Raw genomic sequence first — 25,105 nt, 5'->3', positions numbered from 1 at the left:
ATTATTCCATTTCTAGGATGACTTGGCATAAAGTGAACAGCCTAGAGGATTTTAATGTCTCGTCTAAGGAATAGGTGCTTTGTTTAAAATTATCCTGGAAGTTATTCTCAAGATAATCCAAGTGACTTCTACAAGCAGCTGCTGGCTGTCAGCAATACAATTCTAGATTGTACATTTTAAATTTCTGCGGCTCTATATTAAGGTTAACCATATTACAATGAATACGTCCTTAAATGAGACATTTCAAACTTTTCCTAGCAATGTACAAAATATTAATATAAAATTGAGCACTGTCTTGGAGATTAACAATGACAGAATTTGGTCTGTGTTGGTTTTATAGAGTGAGCTCACAGTTTCTACACAGCAATTCTCCAGGGCATTTTAAACCAAAATGCCAATTTCAAGTGGAAGGACTGAGATAGTCTTAAGTAAAAATTTTCTGTTTAAAAAGAGTGACTTTGGTGATCATCTAGCTGAGAAATTTATCGATATAAGTTCCCTCTGAGTTGCAGACTCAAGCAGCCTGATTCCATCAGATCTCTGGCCACTCTCTTATTTGGAGAGCAGACCTGCCTAGACCAGGGCCGTTCTCAGTTAGAACGGGTACTAGGCTGCCTTATGGGTTGCAATTTTGCAAATTATAGCCTCAATTTTGAGAATGACACTTCGTGATAGTTAATGTTGTTAGGGCCTTCTTGTCAAAAGCTCTCTGGGGGATCATTTAAATTGAGCTCTCCACTAATTCTCCTGGAATAGAAGAAACAAATGCGAAAAGCTCCAGGATCTAATGACCCAGGCCTGCCTTACAGAGAGCCTCCCAGGATCTCTGCTCTTTAGCTGTCCTTATTGCATGTTACATGTTCACAAGCCTACAAGTGGAATCATGCCTTTGGGTTAAGGTACTGTCTCCAGGAAGCTCCTGTAAACTTCAGAAACAATTTTCAGGAAATATTACCAGGAGAGGGATGAGAATGGGCACATTACAATAAGGATGGGAAAGAGAGGCCTGAATAGTGGTTTCTGCAGTTAGTCTGCAGACCACTGGCTGGCTGCATGCGAATCACCCAGGGAGCTTGTTAAAACTAGGTTTCTAACATTCACCCTCTGAGATGCCAGTAGGCCTTGGGTGGGGCTTGTACACATGTATTTTAAATGATCATCAGGTAATTCTGATGCTCTCCAGGGTTTAACACCAGGGGACCAGAAAGTGGGAATCTGCTGGGAAGACGTTTGTGAAATTTAGCTGGGGGTGGGTAACTGGGCAGCTCTCAGGCAGCATGGAGGCATGCTGGGAGAGGGGAGGTTTTTCCGTGGGGAGTGGGATTAAGTATTGATGAGGGCAGCCCTGCTTCCCTTTGTTAGGTGTCCTCTGCTTCCCAAGGTTGGCAGAGCATCTAACAACATCAGCAATGCTTCATATCTCTGAATGATTGGTGCTCGGCTAACATGCAACAGAGTTTCTTGAATGGAAAGATGAATGGATGAGGTTATTCTTGTAAGAGAGCTTCAGAGTAAATAATCTTTGTCCCTTTCACAGTTTCACATGGCAGCCAGTGCCAGCTGTTTGGTATAGCTGCATGTCACAGAACTAAGGACTTAAGAGTAAGCAGAGGTTGGCAAACTTTTTCTATAAGAGGCCAGATAGTTAAGTATTCTAGGCTTTGTGGAACATACAGATCACTTTCACATGTTCTTTGTTTTCACAATTCTTTTAAAATGTAAAAAAACCATTCTCAGCTGGTAGGTAGTACAAAAACAGGCTGCTGGTTGGATTTGGCCTGTAGGCTATAGTTTGCTGACACTTGGAGTGTTCATTTGTCAATAACAGCATCACTACACTGCAACTACACATTGAAAGTCCAGATTCTTATAAATCTACATTTAATAGCTGCTGGGAAGGAGCAAAGTAGTGAACCTGAGGCCATCTTATTATATCAGGTATTGGTCGGTAACATGGGTTCTTAGGGAGTGAGAGGTCTTAGAATGAAACAGTGCTTTTCAACTACAAGAAAGATTCAGGGGCTGGGGAGCACTGTGACAGAGCTGCATCCGGCAGTGAGAGAACTGCATGGCTCAGTGGCCAGGTCTAGTCCTCCAAACACCTGCCCTCCAGCAGGACTCTGGAGAAGCAGCTCACAAGATGCTCTTCGGGTCTTCTCTAAGAGCAGTCTCTGTAGAGGTTGCAGAACCTCTGAGGTACAGCTCAGGCACCAGAATGTCTGTTGGCAAGAGAATCTCTTACTAAACACTGCAGCCTTGCCTGGAATTTGGGAACGACACTGTCCCAGCCTAGGCGGGATTCTACCTCAGGAAAAATGATCCAGCACAGCCCACACAGGTCAAAACAAAGGTTAGGACACTTGGTCTTACTTGGATTCTTTATTATATTCATGTTCCTTCTGTATAAATTACTCAAGCCACATATTTGGAGGCTTTGGGTTCTAGGATAATAGTATCTAATACTGTATTATTTAGACCTTGTCTAATCCTAGATAGGATTAGGAAGGGCTTCTATGGATAGTGCTTTCTTCCCTGAAGACTAAAAACTAGAATTAACTTTCTCCCAGCAGACACAGCAGCCTGCTAGAGATGGTGCCAGTTCGACCTGTTGTCAGATTAGGAGTCTCCTGACAGCATTCACGGAGATGTGGAGATGCTAACTACCATTCAATATGGACAGTTTCAGGCACATCACTGATGTTTTATGTTGTAGTAGTTCTTATTTTGAGGAAGAGACTAAATAAAAAGGCTCTTGGGAGGATTTCTTTAGAGTATCCAGGAAAGACAGGTTCTTTATTTTTCTAACCATGTCTTCAGTGTCACACTTCTACTGGTTTCTGTTGCTACAAGTCAGTGATGTTATCCGCTCCAACAAGATGAAAGGAATGGGCATAGTGTGACATCACTGTATATGCTTACTCCTTTCCTGGGCAAGGGATGTGATGGTCTTCCAACCTGCTGTAGGATTAGATATAATCATTCCTAAACAATGCCTTAAAGATATTGCCAAAGCTTCATTTGAGACTCAGACTGACAAGTCTTATGAATCTACTTGTGGTAAATACTTTCATCACTCTCTTGAGGAGAGCTTTCCTTCAAAAATCATGTCTCTGTGTGTTTGCTCTTTGTATGAGATGTGTCCAGCAGAGCTGAAAAGAAAAGCTTTCTGCCTTTCTGATTCTCTGTAGCTTGGGATAAGCACTACGCATTTTCTTTTCAATGGGAGTAGCTGATCTATCTCATATAAATCCATCCCTGTATCTATATATACCTAGGGCTTGTTACGGTTTTCTAAACATTCCAACATATCCTTAGTTTTCTCTGATCTTAACGAACACCCAAAGTAATATGCAGTTTTCTAGCCTGAGCTGGCAGCTTCTCCAATGTCTGGTCAGTCACCCCAAAATGTGAGGCTGATGAAGGATTAATAATGTACATGACATCCCACCCAAGTATTGCAACATTCCATGAAACAAATGAAGATGGAAACAAAGCAGGCAAAAAGCAGACAGGACACACAAAAGCAGGAACTTACACCCAACTATCTTCATCTCTGCACCAGAAAGAAAGGGGCGAGAATGAGGGGACAGCACAGAGAGAAACAAGAACAATTAAGACAAACAGGAAAAGAGAAAATAACATCACTTGCAGGTTGGTGATGAAGCATGCACTTTTTATCAGGGGTCAAAACAAAGGACAGAGTGTATTTCTGAGCACAAGAGCAAGAGTCAGGGGGCCCCCTAGAGGGATGCCATGCCTGCATAGCTAGCTGCCTTCTAACCGGTAAGGTCAGGGCAACACAGAGAGGAACCCAGGGAGGAGCTTGTGCCAGGTCTGACTCAGGGAGGAGCAAAGCATCCCTAAAGCAGAGTACTCTGTAGGACCCAGTTCTCAAAGAGGGTCCTAAACCAGCAGCATTACCATCACTCGAAAGCTTGTGAGGAATGTGACTTCCTGGGTCCCACCCCAATCCTGCTGCATCAGAAACCCTTGGGGTGGGCTCAGCGATCTGTGTTTTTCCAAGCCTTGCAGGTGATTCTCACACTGAAACTAGAGAACTACTGCTTTAGGAAACACTTAGTCATCAGCTAGAACATAATCAAGGGCAGGTTTCTTCTGACAAGACAGAAGCTCATTTAACTAATATGAAAACTTGGCCCATATTGCCCACAGTTAATGACATCTTCAAAATTCAAGACTTAGAAAACAAGTTAAAATGTTGTATTTCCCACAAAGCCATGGCAGTGCTCTGTATTTCCACCAACTCCAGGAAACAGACTTTCCAGGAAAGCTAAGAATTAGAGAACTACACAGAAGCTGGTGGCACATCTCTATGGGCTTAGACATGGTCTGGAGAAGGGTACAGTCTGTTCCTGAGCAAGAGGTTTTAGATCATTCCTTTCAGTTTGCCGTTTTCTGGCTGACAGTTTTCTTTAAAGTTTTATTTTGGCTAATTCTGACACATTAGTCACAGAAAACAAAGTTAACTTCAACTTGTTCACCTGAAATGCCTTTCCTGCTCCAGTATTTCCTGCCCATTTTCTTGAAAAAAATCTAAGAAAGGAGTAAAAGTGTACTATGGAGTTATTAGCTTTTGTACTAAACTGAGTCTGGAGGAAAGGAGGAAGTACCCACAGAAATACTGTGATAAATCAGCAAAACATTGTTAAGTGCTCGGTTTCAAAATTAGGCTTAAATTTTCTTATCTATTTATTCTTCTGTAATCTAGGATGGCATTTCCTGGATTGATGTGCCTTCTCTTGGACCTCCCAGACCACCAGCAACGGTGTCTTGCCTCTTGCTCACTACCGTGGGTCATGAGCACAGCTGGATGGCCATGGAGTCAGGGCTCAGCTGTGGCAAAGAGTAGTACATCTCCTGTTCACAGCAGTCACGTGGTGTGTATATACACGCTCACGGAAAGCAGTGGGGAGACCATTGGAAGGACCTTTCTCAAAATGGTAAGTTAGATGCTGGGGTGGTTAAAGCCTGTCTGAACTTTGTAACTGTATAGAGTTACAGACAAGGACCTATCTGGGTCATTTAACAAAAAAGACCTCCCCAAATGAGTGTCTGATGGTTTCTGCCAAATGCTGGTAGTTTTAAAATAAGGATCACAGTATATGAATAATTCTAATTTTTCCATTTACTCTAATTTCTCAGACTTAAGTGTTGACATGCTCACGGTTACTAACATAATTTATTTCCTTGTTCATTTCCCATATGTCTGTGTGTCAAAAGTTGCAACTACTTGTAATGTGGTCATGCCAGCACTGTGAGGGCTGAGGGACCACTGCAGCCCAGGTACAATATTCCCACAGGTAAAGAGTGGGCCAGCTGTTGGTGGAGGCGCGAACTTACCAAGGGACTTCCTGCCACAGGGAGTTTCCCAAGACAGGTTGACCACAGTATAAAACACTGCTGCACACTTTGCTCACTGCTCCAGCAGGACCTGCAGGGCCAGCCCTATCACCTTGCCCAAGGGTGGCAAACCCAGTTTGATGATATCTTGGGGTGCATTAAGGGGGCTGTCAATTATTAGCATACAGTCCTGAGAGTGACCATCTGTTCAAAAAGTTCTTTCCTCAGGGGGAGAAAGAGTAAAGGAGGGACAGATGCATCAAGAACTGCTTCCTGCCTGTGAATCAATCTTCACTTTCAGCTCCAGCACTCAGTACCTCAAGGGCAGACAACGCAGCAGTTGGTACACTCACAGCTCCAGCCTGCACATTCCAGGACTGCCCATGTTGCAGCCTTGTGGGACAAAGGGAGGGAAAACCCCGTTAACCTCAGCTTGCCTCACCAATGCCTGATACTGCTGAGTTCCACAGTCATGTCTAACATACCCGAAAGTCCTTTATAAGCCTGTGTGCCAATGATAAAAAGAGATGCAGAGTGCTCCACAGAAAGATCTCTTTCCATAGATGAGGTCTGAATACTGTAACTCTTGAAATTAAAGTTTGCTTTATAAATCTTACTTGTTCTTTTCTAGTCTTTGCTCACTTTGTTTTGATTCTATGACTCTGTGAAGGCCAACAGGAAGGAAATGCCCGAATCTTAGACAAACACCTTCTTAAAAGAAAGAAAGGACTTTAAGTACATTTTTTAAAGAATGTATGACTCCACATCATGAGCCTGGATATCTAATTTTAAAAAGATCACAAGGTCAATTTTGGTAACCACTGATTCTTTCTTCAATGACACATTACCAAGAAGCCAAGGACTATGCCTGGACTCATCTTTTTCTGATTACCAGGGCAATAGAGGGCTAAGGAATGCTGTCAGGACAGGAAGGGAGAAACACCCTGTAGAGGACATCAATCCTACAACAGCCAGATGGGGGCCTTTCATAAGCATGAAGTCTCCTTAACATTTAAAGATAAATATGGAATTGACCGAATGGCCCAGGATTCTTATCCAAAAGTCCCTCCTGTGTGCATGAGCAGGAGATGAAGGCTGTTCACAGCAGCTTGCTCTGCTTTCACAGTGTCTATGGAGAGAGAATGAAGGCAGCAGAGAACAAGTCTGGGCATAATGTGGGCAGTTGGAAAGCGGCCAGTGTTATAATCCATTATATGGGCCTTCCCTATGCTCAGGCCATACCCCTCTCTGGGTACATGCTGGCGAATATTTCCAATAAGAGGATTTTAGAGCACCATGAAGCCAAGTAGGTGATATTTAGACTGGTCACAATCAGTTAGTTCAGTCTAGTCTGGCTTGACCCTTTTAAATAATGGCAAACAAACTTACAGTGGAACATTAAAACTCAAGGGAAGGGGTAGGTCTACTCCTTCTGTAATCCATCCAGACAACCAGCTATTGGTCTGGTCTGCTTTCCCCCTCCTTGTTCACATCTTCTGTGGTTATGAGACCACCTGCCATCCACCTGAGCCATGTCTCTACTGTTCCCTCACTCCCTACAGCCCCTTTGGCTCTGATGGCCTGTTTGGATACACTTCTCCAGCTTCGCCTGTATCTGCCTGACTAGGAAGCATGAACTAGGGACTGATCTGCTGGAACCACACTTGAGGGTCAATGCATTCCCACTCTCTTCCCTGGCTCCCCATCAGGCATTAGATGAAGGGGGTTAAATAATTTCTGAGAAACTGGCCAGGAAGTACTATTCACAGTGCCCAATTTGTACCATTCTGCCTGATCCATTTTTCTAATATATAATTTTTTTTCATTACAGTGCATTTTTCTGATAGAAATGTATCTGCTATTCCTACATGAACTGGGATTCATTGATACTACAGGCACTATTTTCCTTAACGAGGAAGTTATTGTGAGGGGATTCTTTTCTAAGAAATGTAATAAAAGAGAAGAGTGTAAAAAGCATCCCCATGAGAAGTTCTGTGTTGAATCCTAGCATCTAGTCTCCACAGGAGACAACGAAGCCCAGCTGCTGGATTGTCATGTTGCACTGGTGAATATACGTATATGGGGGCTTCTGGAAAAGAACAAATGCCACAAGAGCCAAAGGAGCCACTGGCTGCAGACTGCAGCCAGCAACCTGACTTCAGCTGTAGAGGCTTTTAATGGCTGCAGGGCTCCTCCACCGCACACGTCACCACCCGCTCCACCATAAGAGAAGCACTGGACTCCATCCTCAACCCTTCTCCCATCCCAGCCCCAAGAAGTTCTGCCTACCTGGCATGATGACATCAGGAAATCCCAATTTTCTTGTAATTGCCAGTCCCCTATTAAATATCATAGGATTTTCTCTCCTAATCTGTTCCATGTCTCCACGAAGAAGCTGCAGAGAAATGATAAGACCTGCAAAAACAAAAGCAATATTTTACTCAGAACCACACTTCCACTCTGTACTGTAGTACATACAAAAAGTCACAGTTTTTTCAGAGGAAAACGTGCAAAATCCAGCATTTTTCTTGAGAAAAATTTTGATATAGAAAGTGGTAGCTAGAATGGAGACAGTAACCAGTAGAGTTATAGAATAAGAATGGCCTGGGAATGGAGATGGGAGAGGGGATGGAGAAGCAGAGAAAGAGAGAAGTCAGACAGAAGAGTCACAGACACTGATCTAGCAGATCCAAGTATTCTAGTAACTAGGAACATGTACTCTCACTGCTGGGTCAGGGGAGGAAATACAGTTCTACTGCAGCCAGATAGAACCTCAGGATGATCTCACTGCTTCAGCTAAATGCATCTCCCCAAGAAACCCTGGGCTTATGCCCATGAAGTCCCAGGTGTCAGTAACACCAGGGTCACAGTGCCCTGAAAAGCAGACATATGGTATTTCAGTTGGCATTCTGGTTAGATAATCTGTGTTTGGGGATTTGGTCACCCTAAAGCAATTTTTATAACCTAATCACTTGATGGGCTCAATTATATTTAGTTTATGAACCTGAAAGGCTGGGGGCCAGAACCCAGACCATAATGATTTCTGCAGAAGAAAGCAGTTTGGGAGGTCCTCATCCCTACACCACAACCTCAGCTCATTTATCTGCGGTATCTTTACACAGCTATCATTAAAATCATATCCTCTGAGTGAACAGGAATCCACTGACCTAGGAGATGGTCTAGCTTGGAGCAGATAGCTAAGGATGAGACAGTTTCCAGAATTTGAGATGGTGGTTGGAAGGCAAAGGAAAAAAAAATCCATGAGGGCACTCTTATCATTCTGCATTGGCAAGGATTTATTCAAATACTCACAGACTACCTTCCATCACCTTATTTTCTGAGCAACCAAATTGGCCTAGACATGCCAAGTGCAATTTGTGAGGATGTAGACTGAAGGGGCAAGAAGTCATATGTAGCTTCTGAGCTACTCAAAGAGAACCTGAGGGTGGGAAGGGATAGACTGGGATTTCAAAATGCAGAATAGATAAACAAGATTATACTGTATAGCACAGGGAAATATATACAAGATCTTGTGGTAGCTCACAGCAAAAAAAATGTGACAATGAATATATATATATGTTCATGTATAACTGAAAAATTGTGCTCTACACTGGAATTTGACACAACATTGTAAAATTATTATAAATCAATAAAAAATGTTAAAAAAAAAAAAGGAGAGAACCTGAGTAGCTGCTCTCCGGCTCCAAACGTGACCAGTAAGAGGGCTTCAGTTTATGCAAGAGAGCAAGTGAAAAGGCACATGAAGAATGAAAGAAACCACCAATGAAGGCTATAAAAACTCCATTCCTTGGATTAAGAGATACAAATTACTATGTATAAAATAAATAAGCAACAAGGATATATTGTACAGCACAGGAAAGTATAATCATTATCTTGTAATAACTTTAAATAGCATATAATCTATAAAAATACTGAATCACATGTTGTATACCTGAAACTAATACTGTAAATCAACTATACTTCAACACTTCAATTAAAAAAAAAAAGAAAATAGAGAAAAAAAACTCCATCTCCTTTTGAAGGGGTTGGGATCCTGGAACTTCTGGATCTCTTTTTTGGTTCTGAAACCCTGGGTGATTAAGGCACATGTCAAATAATGCTAAGGCATGGTTCTCAGGACCAAAGAGCCTCCATGAATAACACAGAAAAGTGACCCACTCACCTACCAAGTACACAACCGTCCCTCAGCAACACTTGGTGTTCTACCACCAATCATCCGGCCCTCAAGTCAAAGAGCGTGAAAGCAACTAAGTCTATACAATTTCTCTGTTAATCTGATCCCTGACACAAGAAAACTGTTTTCTTACTGAATTTCATCTCAAGTTAGAGACTATTCCATAAGAAAGTAACTGGATAAACTGAAACCTATATGGAACATTGGAGGGTCAGCAACCTGGCCCCAGTTCCTCTCCATCCCCATCCCTTGTGGAAGAGCTGGATGAGAGTTAATAATGTAAATTGATTTTAGCCCAAGATACATAAATAAAGCTGTGCTTAAAAGGCATCAAAAAATATACAGAAAACCAATGCATCAACTGTTTTACTTGCTAAAAGTTGGGTTTGTGGCTACATATCTAAGAGGCCAAAAATGGAAATGAAGAGCCACACATATCAAAGCTGCACCTAAGCGATTTGTTTACTGCTGGATGACACATTTACTCTTAGCACTCAAAACCGATATAGCAATTCCTTCTGCATTTTTGTATGATTTGCCTTGAGGGGAAAACACTACTGACTTCTGAAACAGAATTGCCAAGGCAATAAGCTGGCCATGACGCTTAACTCAGAAGGGAGAGAGTTTATAGCAAAAAGAATTAATATTTTTAATAAAGATGTATCTTTCATTAAGGTGACTAATAAAGACCAGAACTATCCTTGAACAATCTATGATATTCTCTGACACAAAGACCCCAGAGTCCAGCAGTGGAAAATCCACGTTCAGAAGCTTGACAATAGAGTGGAAATGCCAGTGGCCTGGAGTGTGGAAACCTGGGCTCCTGGTTCAGCCACTAAATCATTTCCTTGAGCTTCAATTTCTTCTTATGGAAGTTGAAACACATTATTTCCAAGATCTTAACGAGCTTCCAAGCTAAGCCTTGCCAAGAAGCAGTCAGATACACACTTCAAAGAAAAGCGGCCTATTTCTCCTTTTGGGTTTCCCACAAACACATGGAGACCTCCACTCACTAGGGCCGTCCTAGTGAGTGCCCCCAGCACAGAAGGAAGTGCTTTTCTAACTGCTTAAATGGGCAGTATCTGTCAGTTCTGGACAAAAATCACACACACTGAAGACAGCATGGTCCCTTGCTCACTCTGGGGAGTAAGACAAAATTCAACATCTTAACCTGGTGAGGTGATGGTAGAAACTGCTCTTTCAGTTATTTCTTTTAATGTATTATTACCACCATCTCTCATTTAAAATGTTCTCCATGTTTTAATTACACCATGTTCCAAGAACTTGTAGCCAAGAGCAGCTCTTCATAAACCGAATTAAGTAAATAAAGCAAAGAACACTATAAATACTGGTATGAACAGTTTTCCAAATTGCTAGTAACTTTTCTATATTTTAAAAACAAGATTTGCCTCTTGGTTTAGCCTAATTTTAGGTGAGAGATATGGACTCCCTTCCCTCTTCCAGCCACTGCATGTACTTCCTTCACATCCAGGCACAGACATAAGAGAAAACAGTCACTTAAAAACAAGGGGAGAGGCCCATGCAGCAGAGTTTGAGAATTCAAGGACTTCCAGATGAGGGTCTCAAACTTTGTAGCCTCTAGTTTGGGGCTGCTCTGAGGACACTCTTAGTTGAGTATCTCCTGATCCTGATAGAGAAAAAAAGTTCTCAACAACTTTGGGAACTGTCATGCCTTGTAGTGACTTTATGTTGTCATTTAAGACCAATGTTTTATTTACAATAGGTCTATGAAAGTTAAAACAAAGAAGATTACATAAAAGAGGTTATGAAATAATTTAGAGATTAAAAACTATCAGGAGAAACATAGTTCTATGTAAATTTGATAGCTATCTTAAAGGGTATATAAAAGCTCATAGGCTTTTATTTTTATTTATTATATACATATTTTTATTGAGGTATAGCTGATGTACAATATTATGTAAGTTTTAGGTGTACTATATAGTGATTCACAACTTTTAAAGGTTATATTCCATTTATAGTTATTATAAAATATTGACTGTATTCCCTGTGAACTATCCTTGCAGCTTAATTATTTTATACACAGTAGTTTGTACCTCTTAATCTCATGCCCCTATCTTGTCCCTCCCTGCTTCCCTCTTCCCACTGGTAACCACTAGTTTGTTCACTATATCTAAGTCTTTCTTTTTTGTCATGTTCACTAGTTTGTTTTACTTCTTACATTCCACATGTAAGTGATATCATACAATATTTGTCTTTCTTTAACTTATGTCACTTAGCATAATACCCTCCAACTCTATCTGTGTTGTTGCAAATGGCAAAATTTCATTCTTTTTTATGGCTGGGTAATATTTCATTGAATTTATACCACATCTTTTTTATCCATCCATCTGCTGATGGGCACCTAGGCTGCTTTCATAACATGGCACTTATAAATAATGTTGCCATGAACAGTAGGGTGCACATATCTTTTTTAATTAGTGCTTTTTTTTGGATATATACCCAGGAGTGGAATTGCTGGATCATATGGTAGTTTTATTTTTAGTTTTTTTGAGAAACCTCCATACTGTTTTTCACAGCAGCTGCACCAATTTACATTCCCACCAATAGTGTATGAGGGTTCCCTTTCCTTCACATCCTCACCAATACTCGTTATTCATGTCCTTTTTGATGACAGATATTCTGACAGTATGATGTGATATTTCACTGTGGTTTTAATTTGCATTTCTCTGATGATTGATGATGTTGGGCATCTTTTCATGTACCTGTTGATCACCTGTATGTCTTCTTTGGAAAAATACCTATTTAGGTCTCATAGGCTTTTAAATAGTGCTTCTAATTTAATTAAGCAATTAATGTTCAGTTTAGAATTAATTTTAATACATAGAACTACACCAAAATTTAGACAGACATTAAACAGTTTTAAAAGAAAAGGAGGGAAAAAGAAAAGGAGAAGCTGAGCTAAGATGAAAGCTGCTTTGAAATAAAGATTTTCTATTTTAGTTTCAGAATGATGGATACTGGCAGACTAATCACTGATTCTCATTAGTGTCAGGCTTTCTTGATGATGCTAACACTGAACAAGAATAGAAAAAGTGATATTGTGTCTTTGGGGGTGGGGCTGGTTATGTGATCTTTGTTAAGAAAAACACAGACTTCACAATGTGACAAACCCTGTAACACCTCCTTTTGCTCTGAATTCAACCAGGAACTCAAGTTACCTATCAAAGCAAATGTAATCCACAGTAGAAAGAAAAGAAAATGTACCTTGGTCAGAAGTAACAGGGGAAGGTCTCAAATTATCACAAAAAGAAATAGAAGTTTCTTGGGCAGGAGAATAAATGTCTGTAGGGAACTAAACTTTACATATGGCAACAGATCAGCACAAATCAACTGAGGTGTGTATGATCAGTGACTGCAAATGCAACACACAGTCTTCTAGCTGGAGAAGTACATTACCATGACTGGCACTGGGGGCAGAGTACTTGGCACTGGACTTGCGGATGATATTCTCGTGGATCTGGGACCACTCACTCTCGTTGTTGCACCTGCAACAGAAGGACAGGCGTCATACACATCTGGTCTGACATTCAATGTGTAACACAAAGTCTGAAGGGAAACTAAAGTGTATATTCAGTATATTTTACTAAATTAGACAAGGCTCATTTTCTGTTAAGGCACACAGAAGATTCACATTTGGGGAAAGAGTAGAAACTCTAAAATGAATCTCCGCAAATGTTCTTAAGTGGCAAAAATAGCACTGAAGTAGCACTCTCCCTTGTGATAAGATTTTTCTTTTTCAGTCCCTTACACACACATACAACTAGGCACTAGAGGAAAGTTCCTGATGGAGAAAAAAATAGTTCCTCTCGACAAGTACTGCTGCTTAGAAACTTCCATGCCTTGCATTGGCTTTATACTGTCATTTAACTGTCATTATAATGTCCCCAAAGAAAATCCTGCTAAGCTCAGAGCAATACGGATATTTGCTTGTGGCTGTATTTCAGCCAGACCGAGATAAAAAGAAAAGTTTGGGAGAGTAGTGAGTTGCTTCATTGTGAAATCCTCTGTAGTCAAGGGGAAGGAGGCTTAGCAGAGAAGGCTGGATGACTAAATATGTAAGACTAAAGTTCTTTCCGAGGGACTTTGGGATTGGAACAAAAGAGAGAATGGAGGAACAACACTGCACCTCTGTTAATTTCTGACATTTAGAGTCCTCTCCTCTGAAGGACAATTCCAAGAACACTGCAGCCACACAACCCCTTGGTAGAGCTTAGGAACAGAGACTAGGAAAGAATTCCTTATCCAAATGTAGACCCCTTGATGAAACTGCAATGAGATTAGGGTCATTTCCTGAAAATTCCATGTGACACCATGAGTCTCCATAGCCTTGGCCCTTCCCCACTTCCCCTGTTGGATAAAGAGGACTCACTGACCCTAGAAAACAGAACCCATGCACAAAGAAAAACCCACAGGATCTCTCCATGGTTACTAGAAGTATGCAGTCCAGCACAGCCACTTCCAAGGAGGAATTCCAGCAGGAGTTATATCACATACCATCCAGCAGTGTGAAGCACAACAGGTTTCTAAATAAAATGGTTTGTGTAGAGGCCATTCAGAGATAAAGGAGGTTGGTCACTAGATTAATTTTGTTATTCAATCAGTGGCTCTTCAGACTCCACAGTCAGTACAGATAAGCCTCATTTACTCAGAGATGCTACCACTGTCAAAGACAAGCTCTCACAGTCCAGAGCTTTGAGGAACATTTCTGCTTGCAAAATTCCTTCCAAGCAAAGGAGGGGAGAGAGTGTTCTTTAAAATGATCATTTGTGATTTAGCAACTCAGTTGGAAACCAAAAGTGAGAGGTGCTGGCAGCTGCACATCCAGCCCTTCCTGTCTGACATGCACACTGTCTCATCTCCTCCAACCAGTCAATGCATCAGAGAAGTGCCTGCTAGTGAGGAGTCAAAGACTTGTTTTGCTGTCAGACTTCTGTCACTTTCTAGGTTTACAAAATCAGTAGTTACTGTGTTTAACAGAAATTTGACTACAGTTTGTCATAAATAGTGTACTCCCTCCTCATATTAAAAGAAGAGTCTTGACTAATGCACAGGTATAATGAATACAGACAATAGTATTGTACTATAGTGGTGCAATGTGATAAATATTGCCTGATTGGCAATTATATTGCAATATATAAATATATCAAAGTAACATGCTGTACATCTCAAATCCTTATAAACAAACCAACAGAAGTAAATAACAGAAGAATCTTGAAAATTAACTCCTTTCTTCCAATAGGGGTATAATTTTTAGTATTTCTCCAATAAAACACTCACTGTTTCTTTGGCAGTATAATGCAGCTGGTGCTTTATCAACCACATCAACAGTGACAACATGCATTATCTCACCGACATGTACCCTTCCACCCAACACACACAATTCAGATGCCAGACACATGATGGCTTGTCCCTGGTGCGCCTCTCCTTCTGCACACCCCTTAACTACCAGTGGTCTTCATAGATCTGCCTTCAGCCTATTTCCTTCTTATCTTTTAAGCTTTCTGGGCAATCTCACCTGCTCCCATAGTTTCAACCACCACCAAAAGCTGCCAAGCCCCAAAGCAGTGTCTCCAGTCAAGAATCACCCCTAAGCTCCTGACCTGCATGGCCACACAAGAGCTTGTCATTTCTTCTCCATCTGTCTGCTCCCAGAGACTCCCTCTCACTGAGTGGGACCTGCTAGTTAACTAAACCAGAACTCTTCCAGCTGTCATCATGTCCTGTAGATTTTGCTATCTTAAAATCTGTTACATCTGACCTCTCCTCTTCTGGTCTTGGTCCAGCCATTATCATCTCTCTTTTGGACCAGAGTAATCATCACCTACCTCCTCACTGGCTTTTCAATTATTTCCCTTTCCAGAATGCAAGGGAGCTACTCAAATCATCTGAAACTGAGTGGATGTAGTGTTATCAGCATATTTTAACCAATCACTAGGATATTTTGTAAGGACAAATTATAAATGTAAGCATTTATTAACCAAATGAGTTGTGATTATAATGAGGCATGATGATGTTATATTCAATCAAATTAATATTTAGAGCATGATTACTGATTTTGATAGTTTTCCTCAATCATAAGATGCATGAGGGATTGTCACCTGAAAGAGGTCTGTGTGTCTCTGTGGCACTTTCCCCACAGAGGAGACAACCAGCACAGGCAATGAAGTAGTACTTCAACCACTGCATGTCCAGGGATTTTACTCAATGAATAACATAGAAGGATGAGAGGTTTTTGGATTCTAAAGCACCAGAGCAGGTGTACAGGTTCTGCTCAACAAAGAGGGTTCAGAATACTCTTCTCATTTACTCATGTACTAGAGCACAGGTTACTGTGCCCCATTTCCCTACTACCTCCTTATCTTCTTGATTTCTGTGTTTCTTGTAGGTATTCACCCAACTTTCTTCTCATCTTTCTCCAAGATGGGCAACACAAGAGAGTATTCAAGAAATTTTAAACTGTTATTTGTACGATCTTTAAGTTTGCATTTTTAGAAGAATGCCTACTATAGGCAGGATATGACTGGGGTATTTTCCCATATTTTATTTCACTTAATTCTCATAATTCTGTAAGACAGGAATTATCATGTTCATTTTACACATGAGGAGAGTGTGTTGAAGCTGTAGTCTAAACATAGGTCTGTCTTGTCCCCAAAGCAGGGCCGGGATGGGCGGCCAGAGAGGAAGAAGCTGCGGAGTACTGTGACCCTGAAAGCCTGACTCCTAATCAGGCTGCAGGGTACTTGTCTCCCTGATGTCAGTCAGCATTCCCATTCTGTCTAACTTCATCTAACTGTATGCATGTATTGTTTTGACCACAGCTTAAAACTTAATTTAGTGCAAATAATTCATATTAAAATTCTTTTTCCTGGGGCATGACCTGATTTATGTTGCCTTTATTTGACTGAAAGTCCTAATAATCTAGAAAATAAGCAACAATCTACATATTTAGGAACACTACTGATGCTGACAACTGGTTTATGCCATCCTCACTTGTAGTGTAAAAGAAGAGAGAAGCACTGAGAAGGATGAAGAAAAATAGCATACATTTCTATAAAAGTGGCCCAGATGAACAGTCTCTAAGACCAAGCTGACACAGATCAACTAATCTGATTCATTCTGGATGGTCTTTCATGGGCCATGAGAAACTGCCTTTTCATTTCTGAAAAATTTGTAACTTATACATGTTTATTTTAATACAGTCAATTTAAAAGGAAGACAAATAGCATATATATAAATATAATTATAGTGCTTTAGCAGGAATATTTACTTTTACTCCTCTTTCTAGATGGTTAAGCGCTTCCATGAGTAACACTTCTACCTCACCCATCACTTTCCTGGAAAAAGGAGTGACTTCTTTTGCCAGTGCTTCTAGAAGGACCTAACATGAACGTCTCAGTTCTGCCTCTTCCCTCTTTTGGGACCAACCTGTTTGCAGAAAGCACACAATCTCTGCATTGCCAGACTTTAAAAGTCTTTCTAATTCATGGTTAATGTTATTCACAAGTTACAGTGGGTTGAATAGTAGGCCCTAAAAAGATATGTCCACATCCTAATCCCTGGAACCTGTGAATGTTTCCTTATTTGGAAAAAGTGTCTTTGCAGACGTAATTAAATTGAGGATCTTAAAATGAGATCACCCTGGATTATCTGGGCAAGCCCATGTTCAATAACAGATTTAAGACAGACACAAGAAAAGATACAGACAGGAGAAGCAGCAGCAATGTGACCACAGAAACAGACTGGAGTGATGAAGGCCCAAGTCAAGGCATGATGGCCTCCAGAAGCTGGAAGATGCAAAGAACATATTTTAGTCTAAAGCCTCATGAAGGAGTGTTGTCCTGCTGGCATACTGATTTTGGACTTCTGGACTCCAGACTATGAGAGTAAATTTCTATTGTTTTATACCATCCAATTTGTGGTAATTTGTCACAAGAGCCATAGGAAATGAATGTGGCTCACATATGTAAACTATGATCTCAAATTTAAGTTTTGTTGCAAATAAAGGTGTCACATTTGTCTATACTGCATCTATAATATATCATACACACACACACACATATTATGTACACACACCACAAATTTATACCTGTGTGACTCTACACTGGTACATCCATTTTTAATCTATATTCAATATTCTGATCTTGGAACCGATCTACTGATATCCATTAGCCTCCTTGAACTGCAACAAATGGCATTTTTATTCTTAGTTTACTAAGCTGAAATTGCTAAATAATTGGGAATGAAGGTTGACGTTTATCTTGTATCTTTTTTAATATCAGGATGATTGCAAGGTTTTTCCCTTCTGGATGACTAATACGCTAATCGCACTGTGATCAGAGTGTGGCTTGTACTTTGTGGAATTTATGGAAATTTTTTCTATGAATAATTTTTGTAAATGTTCCGTGGGCACTGGAAAAGTTGTATTTTGTTTGTTGGGCAAATTTTTTTTTTTAGAGCTGGAAGGACCCCAGCCTGGTGACTGGGATACTCCAGTCACATTTACTGTCCTGGCATCAACAGCACCCCATTTGATGAGAGCTTCCTGATTTAGATGATAAATTATGCTCACCCTATTTAGAGGTAGGAGAGCAAGTGGCTAAGAGCCTCTTAACAAGGCTTCTCAGGCACGCGCCTCACCACTCTGTGCCCTGTTTCCCTATCTGTAAACAAAAGAGGTAATAACAGCCCACGATGAATGCTCAATGATGCTGTTATTACCTGTCACACCAACCTTATTCAGATTCTTTCCTAAGTCAGATTTATTTATCTGATTTAGATATTTATCTCCATCCTTAATTTTTGCCTTACCTGTCAAGAGGCATATTAAAATCTCTTGCTTTTATTGTACTTTTATCTTGTATTTCTAATAAACTGGATACAATAATTTTGACTCATTATTACATGCAAAGGTCACAACAATCAGATCTTCACTATAAATTCCACCTTGTATTGGTATAAAGTGCTCTTTCTATCCTTGCGGAGGGGGAAAAAAGAGCTTTCTGGAACACTGGTGAGTTGGAGGCAGAGATGTTGGCAGGGACACCTGGGCTTCTCACTCTGCTTTCTTTCTCCAGTTGAGAAGGTAGGTACGTTAAAAGTAAGTCTGGTCAACACTTCTTTAACTTAAGAACATGAACTCTTAGGTAAACATCTCCAGAATGGGGTGTGGAGCTAAATTTAAGGGTAGCAGTGTATTCACCCCCTACTCTGTAGAGACCAAGTATCAGGCACAGGTTCTGCTATGGCTTGTGGGGTTGAGGGAGTGAGTGAGGCTGTGACGTGTTATGTCTGTGCCTATCTGGGCCCCTCTGCTTCCCATGAGAACACGTGTTCCTGGAGGATGAAACAGGAAAGTAAATTTAACTTTACAGTGTGCGTGTGTTTTTTTTCCTGTCAATCCCTGATACTTCTTATACAGTATACTCATTTCATACCTTTCATTTTACAGTTTATTTTTCATCATTATTTTGACATTTGTTTTCATTTTGTTTGTATTTAATTATTATACTTAGCCTGTTTATTCTTAATTTTTTGTGTCTTATTATACTTCTAAGTCACTTATTAATATATAGGTGAGTTTTGGTTTTTGCCTCTGTTTTGGAAATTTTTACCTAATGGGATTTTTTTTCATCTCAACTATATTTCTCATTATAACTGATACAGGCTTTCTACTGTCCTTTGCTCTACGCTTTATGATTTTTAAAATGCACTTTTATAGCAGCTTTTGTATTGTATGGTCTATATTCTTACATGCACCTTTGTGATGAATGATTATACCTCCTGCATTTATTTATATTAGGGTTTCCTTTAGGACAGAAATGTGAAATGTCTAAATTTTTACTAATAAAAATATCAATGGAGCCTTTAAATCTGATTTGTACCCTTATTAACATTATAATAACCCAACAGCAATAGAAACTAAATGTTGACCATAAAGAATAGATACTTTAAAAATAACATGTTCTATAAAGCCTGTGATATGGCTTCTATTTCTAGTACTTTTTGTTATTGCTGTTTTTGAATCATTACAGATTAAATGAAAGATTAATTTTATTTATTAATTTATTTATTGAAGTCTAGTTAGTTTTCAATGTCAATTTCTGGTGTACAGCATAATGTTTCAGTCATACATATACACACATGTATTTGTTTTCATATTCTTTTTCATTATAGGTTACTACAAGATATTGAATATAGCTCCCTGTGCTATCCAGTATGAACTTGTTGTGTATCTATTTTATATATACTAGTTAATATTTTCAAATCTTGAATTCCCAATTTATCCCTTACCACCCCTTTTCCCCCTGGTAGCCATAAGATTGTTTCCTAAGTCTGTGAATCTGTTTCTGTTTTGTAGGTAAGTTCATTAGTGTCTTCTTTTTTCATATTCCACATATGAGTGATATCACATGGTATTTTTCTTTCTCTTTCTGGCTTACTTAACTTAGAAGGATGATCTCCAGGTCCATCCATGTTGCTGCACATGGCATTATTTTATTGTTTTTTTATGGTCGAGTAGTATTCCATTGTATAAATATACAACTTCTTTATCTTTCTGTAGATGGATATTTAGGTTTCCGTGTCTTGGCTATTGTAAATAGTGCTGCTATAAACATTGGGGTGCATGTATCTTTTCGAATTAGAGTTCCCTCTAGATATACGCCCAGGAGTGGGATTGCTGGATCATATGGTAAGTCTATTTTTAGTTTTTTGGAGAATCTCCATACTGTTTTCCACAATGGCTGTACCAAGCTACATTCCCACCAACAGTGTAGGACGGTTCCCTTTTCTCCACACCCTCTCCAGCATTGTAAACTTTTTAATGATGGTCATTCTGACTGGTGTGAGGTGATACCTCACTGTAGTTTTGATTTGCATTTCTCTGATAATTAATGACATTGGGCATTTTTTCATGCGCCTACTGGCCATTTGTATGTCTTCATTGGAGAATTGCTTGTTTAGGTCTTCTGACCATTTTGGGATTGGGTTGTTTGTTTTTTTGTTATTAAGTTGTAAGAGTGTTTATATATTTTGGAAATTAAGCCTCTGTAAGTCATATCTTTTGCCAATACTTTCTCCCATTCTGTAGGTAGTTGTTTTGTTTTGCTATGGTTTCCTTTGCTGTGCAAAATCTTATAAATTTAATTAGGTCCCATTTGTTTATTTTTGCTTTTATTTCTATTGCCTTGTTAGACTGCCCTAGGAGAACACTGCTAAGATTTCTGTCAGAAAATGTCTTGCCTGTGTTTTCTTCTAGAAGGTTTATAGTGTCTGATCTTACAAATCTTTAAACAGTTTTGAGTTTATTTTTGTGTATGGTGTGAGGGAGTGTTCTAACTTCATTGATTTACATGTGGTTGTCCAGTTTTCCCAACACTGCTTGCCGAAGAGACTCTCTTTTCTCTATTGTTTATTCTTGCCTCCTTTGTCAAAGATAATTGACCATAAGTCTGTGGGTTTATTTCTGGGCTCTCTATTCTGTTCCATTGATCTACATGTCTGTTATTGTGCCAGTACCGTGCTGTTTTGCTGAATCCCTTTATTTCGAATATCACAGCTTTGTTTGGGTAAGTTACATTTTCCTGAAATAAGTTCAATCAATGCAAGTTTTAGAGGCTTATAAAGTTTACCTGACAGAATTGGTTAAAAAAGTTTTTAAAGAGCAAAACTACACAGATTTAGTAATTATCCTTGGGTGTAACCTCCAAATTGAAGTGTTGGATATTACTGTAAAACTCACCTTAAAAGCATCACAGTAGCTGTATCATTAAAGTCACATACATGGGACTACAGGACAAACGAAAACAAAGAAACATCAAGTGTCCAACTGTTCAGCAAATATGTAATTGGGCCTCATGATGAACTTCCAGTGAAAGCATCATCAAGGAGCAATGTACCAAAATCAACTTGATGAAACTGAAAATAATGTACCTTGGAAAACTGTTGTCAGATGACTCAGAAAATGGTTCTAATGATGACAAAGACCTGATGGCATGATTGCACATAAAGAATTTGAATGAAGTCTTCCTATAATATCCGAGAGTGGAGAATAAGCAATACTTCTCAATTTTACATAACATAGTTGATTAAGTTCATAATGCGTAATACACAGTCTACATAATTTAAAATATAACTAAAGTGATAAATTTAATATTCTAAGTAGTTACCTGTTTCAGTAGGTTGGCCTAAAAATGTTTGTTTGCACTTGTTTCATTCTAAGTTGGACAGTGGTCATCACATATTCAGAGGCATCTTACATTTGGTCACATGAATTATTTATGGACACCCCCCACCCCACTCCAAGGCTGGCTTTAGCTTCTTGGCATTCCTGTCCTTTCATGTTCTAGGCTCCAGGTTCAGCAAGCCTTGCACCTGCTTGTGACCCTTGTCCCTCTGGTCAAGAGGAAATACAAGATATCTACATCAGGATGAACTTCATATAGTGGTTATTTATTTGTGATTTTTAAGGCTTCTGGCTCATTAAAAAGGAACATAATTTTTACGCCTCAGCTTCCTGCTGCGATTTTCTTAAAAGGATGTGGTGCCTTCCCAATACATGATATTAAATGTCTATAAAGCCAGAGAAGTGATCATGGCAAAAGACGTACAGGGGCCTGAGGCTTGAGATTGACTCTAAATAATGAAAGAAATGATGAGAATGTCAATAACTAATGAGATATTTTGCCAGTTCATTGATTAAAACTATATAAAAGATTTCAAAATTCTGTCCTAGCAGAGGTTAAAGCACTTTCAGTAGCAATTAGTAAACCTTTTAAGCTTCCAATTCAATCAAACATGTCCCCTTAAACTTACTGGAAACTATTACTTCCCCTGAGGGCTGGATTCACTGTGCTAATGTGGATTTAAAATACTAATCATAGAGAAATTCCATACAATACAAAATCAATTTCACAAACATGCAGTTGGAAGTCTCTGTGAAAGTCTGTTAGTATTGTCAAGTGGAAAAATTATCCTACATTTTAACTGTTAGTCCTTCAAAAATTTTTTTTAAACTTTCTTCTCTATAAAAACATCTTTCTCTGGCTTTTTAGAACTGATACATTAGACACAGCTCAGAGGAAGAAGCTAAGAAAATGCTACACATGAATCCCACTTCTTATGGAGTGACATGTTGGTACTGAAAGCTGTTGTTTTAGAAGCAATTAGGCCAGTTAAGCTTGACAGCATGATTTCAAGAGGGATGCTGTGCAAGCCCCTATCTGCAAGGAGAAGTTGCACTGAAGCAAGGAACAGCTGATATATGCAAAGAGATGCAATTCTGGAGTACTGTATAAAGCCCCTGCCCTTGTTAAGAATACAGTAGAGTAAGATGATAATGATGATGATCCTCAATTTCTGTTTAGTCCTTTTCAAAGGGAGGAAGTTGTATCAAGAAGCAGGTCCCAACACCCATCATTGAAGAGATTTGGTGTACGGAAAGAGTCTGTGACTGATGCATCAAAGGAAGAGAAAATCCACCCAGATTTCCTCTGTAAGTTATTGTTCCAAAGGAAGATCCTCCTCCCATCAAGTACACAACTCTGAAGAAAACAGAGTTTAAAGCAAAACAGGTTAATATGGCGATTTGGGCTTTTATTTTAAAATTAACGAAATGTGGTTGATTATACAAAGACCAAATTAAGCACAGTTGTGAATTTAGTTCACGTGACGACTGAATCAGACAGAACAGATAATAGAGAAAAATACCCACAAATACTATGGTGAAGATATATTAACCTGGTGATTGACGGTGTTAGATTTAATTTGCAAAACCAATATTGAGTTAAAACCAAAAGAGGACAGATGTTTTTTAAAAAATTCTCACAGAAATATACTTGCTTTAAAAACTCACTGAACTCACCACTGAGCATGTTTTCAGTCTCTAGAAGCAAAGACAGATAATATACTTGGATTCTGTTTCTTTTTTGTGTTTTTTTCTATTGCTTAACAAGAGTCAGGAGGATACACACTGCAGATCCCCTGGCTAATGAACACTGAAAATAATGCCATGCTTGGCTAGATGTGACTTATAGATCTGTGGTGGCAGAAATCAAGAGTGAAACCTCAGCATCTCAGAAAAACTGACTTTTCTACAAAGACAGGACAACCTGACTCATGATCATTCTTTGAAGCAATCTACATCAGTAGCTAGCTCAGTTACAATAGTTGGTGGGCAAGTATTAGACATAGATGACTCTTTTATATCCAAGACACATGAGAAACGAGATTTTTGGCTTTCCTTTAAATAAGGTTGGTTAGTCTTACATAGAAGAGGAAATGTGTACTACCAGACTTTTACTTTGGAACAGAAAGTTCCAAGTTCAGAGGCTTCAGAATCACCTGGCAAGTTTATTAAAAATTCAGTTGCCTGGGCCCCACCCCAAATCTTAGATGGAAATCTTTGCATTTTCAAAAAATTCCCTATCCTACATATCCTGATGATTCTTTGCCCTGCAAAGCTCAAGAAATGCTACTCTTAAGGGCAGTGCTGGGGATGTCTTATGTTGCAGATAATATTTCTGATGTCTATTACTCACGTGTAAACCTTAAGAACAAAATCTTTTTCTTCCTTTAATTCTGTGAGCGACTGCAGGACATCCAGGATGCTTAGGACCGCACAGCCATATGGTCGCCGGTAGTGCAGGTGAGCAGGGCCCTTCTTGGAGTCATTCAGGAGCATCCGGCCTGGAGCACAGCAGAAAACACCAGTCAGACCGAGAACTCCATGCTCCTCTACAGCATCACTGAATTGCCATGCAAGGATGCCAGAGCTAGAGGCACCTTAGAGATCTTCTGAATTGGAGACTAAAGACAAAGAAAGCCACCTAAAGATGCAAGGATATTTATGTGGAGGAATGCCAAACAAGCCTCTGGCCAGGGCTCTTCCCTTGCACCACATTCAATTAATCTCACCACCCACCTCAACACCAACAGTCCATTTATTAATCATATGAGAATAAAACAGTGGTTTCATGAATTTCTTAGAAAAACCAGTGTGCTAATAGATATAAACTTCTTAGACATATTAAAGATACACAGTTTAGTATTTTAGCTGCCAGGTAAAAACTATATATACACAGATAAGGAGGGCAACGTGCTATTCTTCTAACCAAATTCTGCTGTCAAAGCTGTTCCCAAACCACTGTGGGAGTGAGAATAGTCTCATAAAGTGGATGGGAGCTTCTCTGAGCTGCTTACTAAGGCCGTGCCTACAACTGCAAGAAGACTTGCAAATGCAAGACTGGAACCTCAACAAATGCTTTATTAAGTGTGGCAAAACAAAAAAGAAAAGTACAGCAAAATTGTTTTGTTGGCAAAGGATTAAAAATACTCTTTGACAAAAATGTCCAAGACATGCCAGAACCCAAATCTATTAAGGAAGACTTGGTTAGTCTCAGGCCCCCAAATTATGTCAGAAACTTGAAATAAGACTGGACAAATGGACCACAGGTAGTAAAAAATCACCTTTTTTTCATCTTGGGTGGGGGAGAAGTGAGATACCATCCA

At 39.6% G+C, this 25,105-nt stretch overlaps 1 protein-coding gene across 12 annotated transcripts in view; it reads right to left on the bottom strand.

Annotated features, from left to right (window-relative positions):
* DOCK3 (dedicator of cytokinesis 3) overlaps nucleotides 1-25,105 on the bottom strand; it is a 296,560-nt gene that overhangs the window by 88,146 nt on the left and 183,309 nt on the right. For all 12 annotated transcript variants that reach the window (XM_072941347.1, XM_072941354.1, XM_072941349.1 and 9 more), the window contains 3 exons: nucleotides 24,136-24,283; nucleotides 12,995-13,083; nucleotides 7,651-7,776 (listed from right to left, as the gene is read on the bottom strand). In XM_072941347.1, coding sequence (XP_072797448.1) covers nucleotides 7,651-7,776; nucleotides 12,995-13,083; nucleotides 24,136-24,283 — 363 coding nt within the window. The remainder of the gene's footprint in view (nucleotides 1-7,650; nucleotides 7,777-12,994; nucleotides 13,084-24,135; nucleotides 24,284-25,105) is intronic.

This window comes from Vicugna pacos, chromosome 17, assembly GCF_048564905.1.
Source record: "Vicugna pacos chromosome 17, VicPac4, whole genome shotgun sequence".
NCBI classification, from domain to species: Eukaryota; Metazoa; Chordata; class Mammalia; order Artiodactyla; family Camelidae; genus Vicugna; species Vicugna pacos.
Note: the sequence above shows the minus strand (reverse complement) of the source record. Positions and strands in the feature narration are given on the sequence as shown.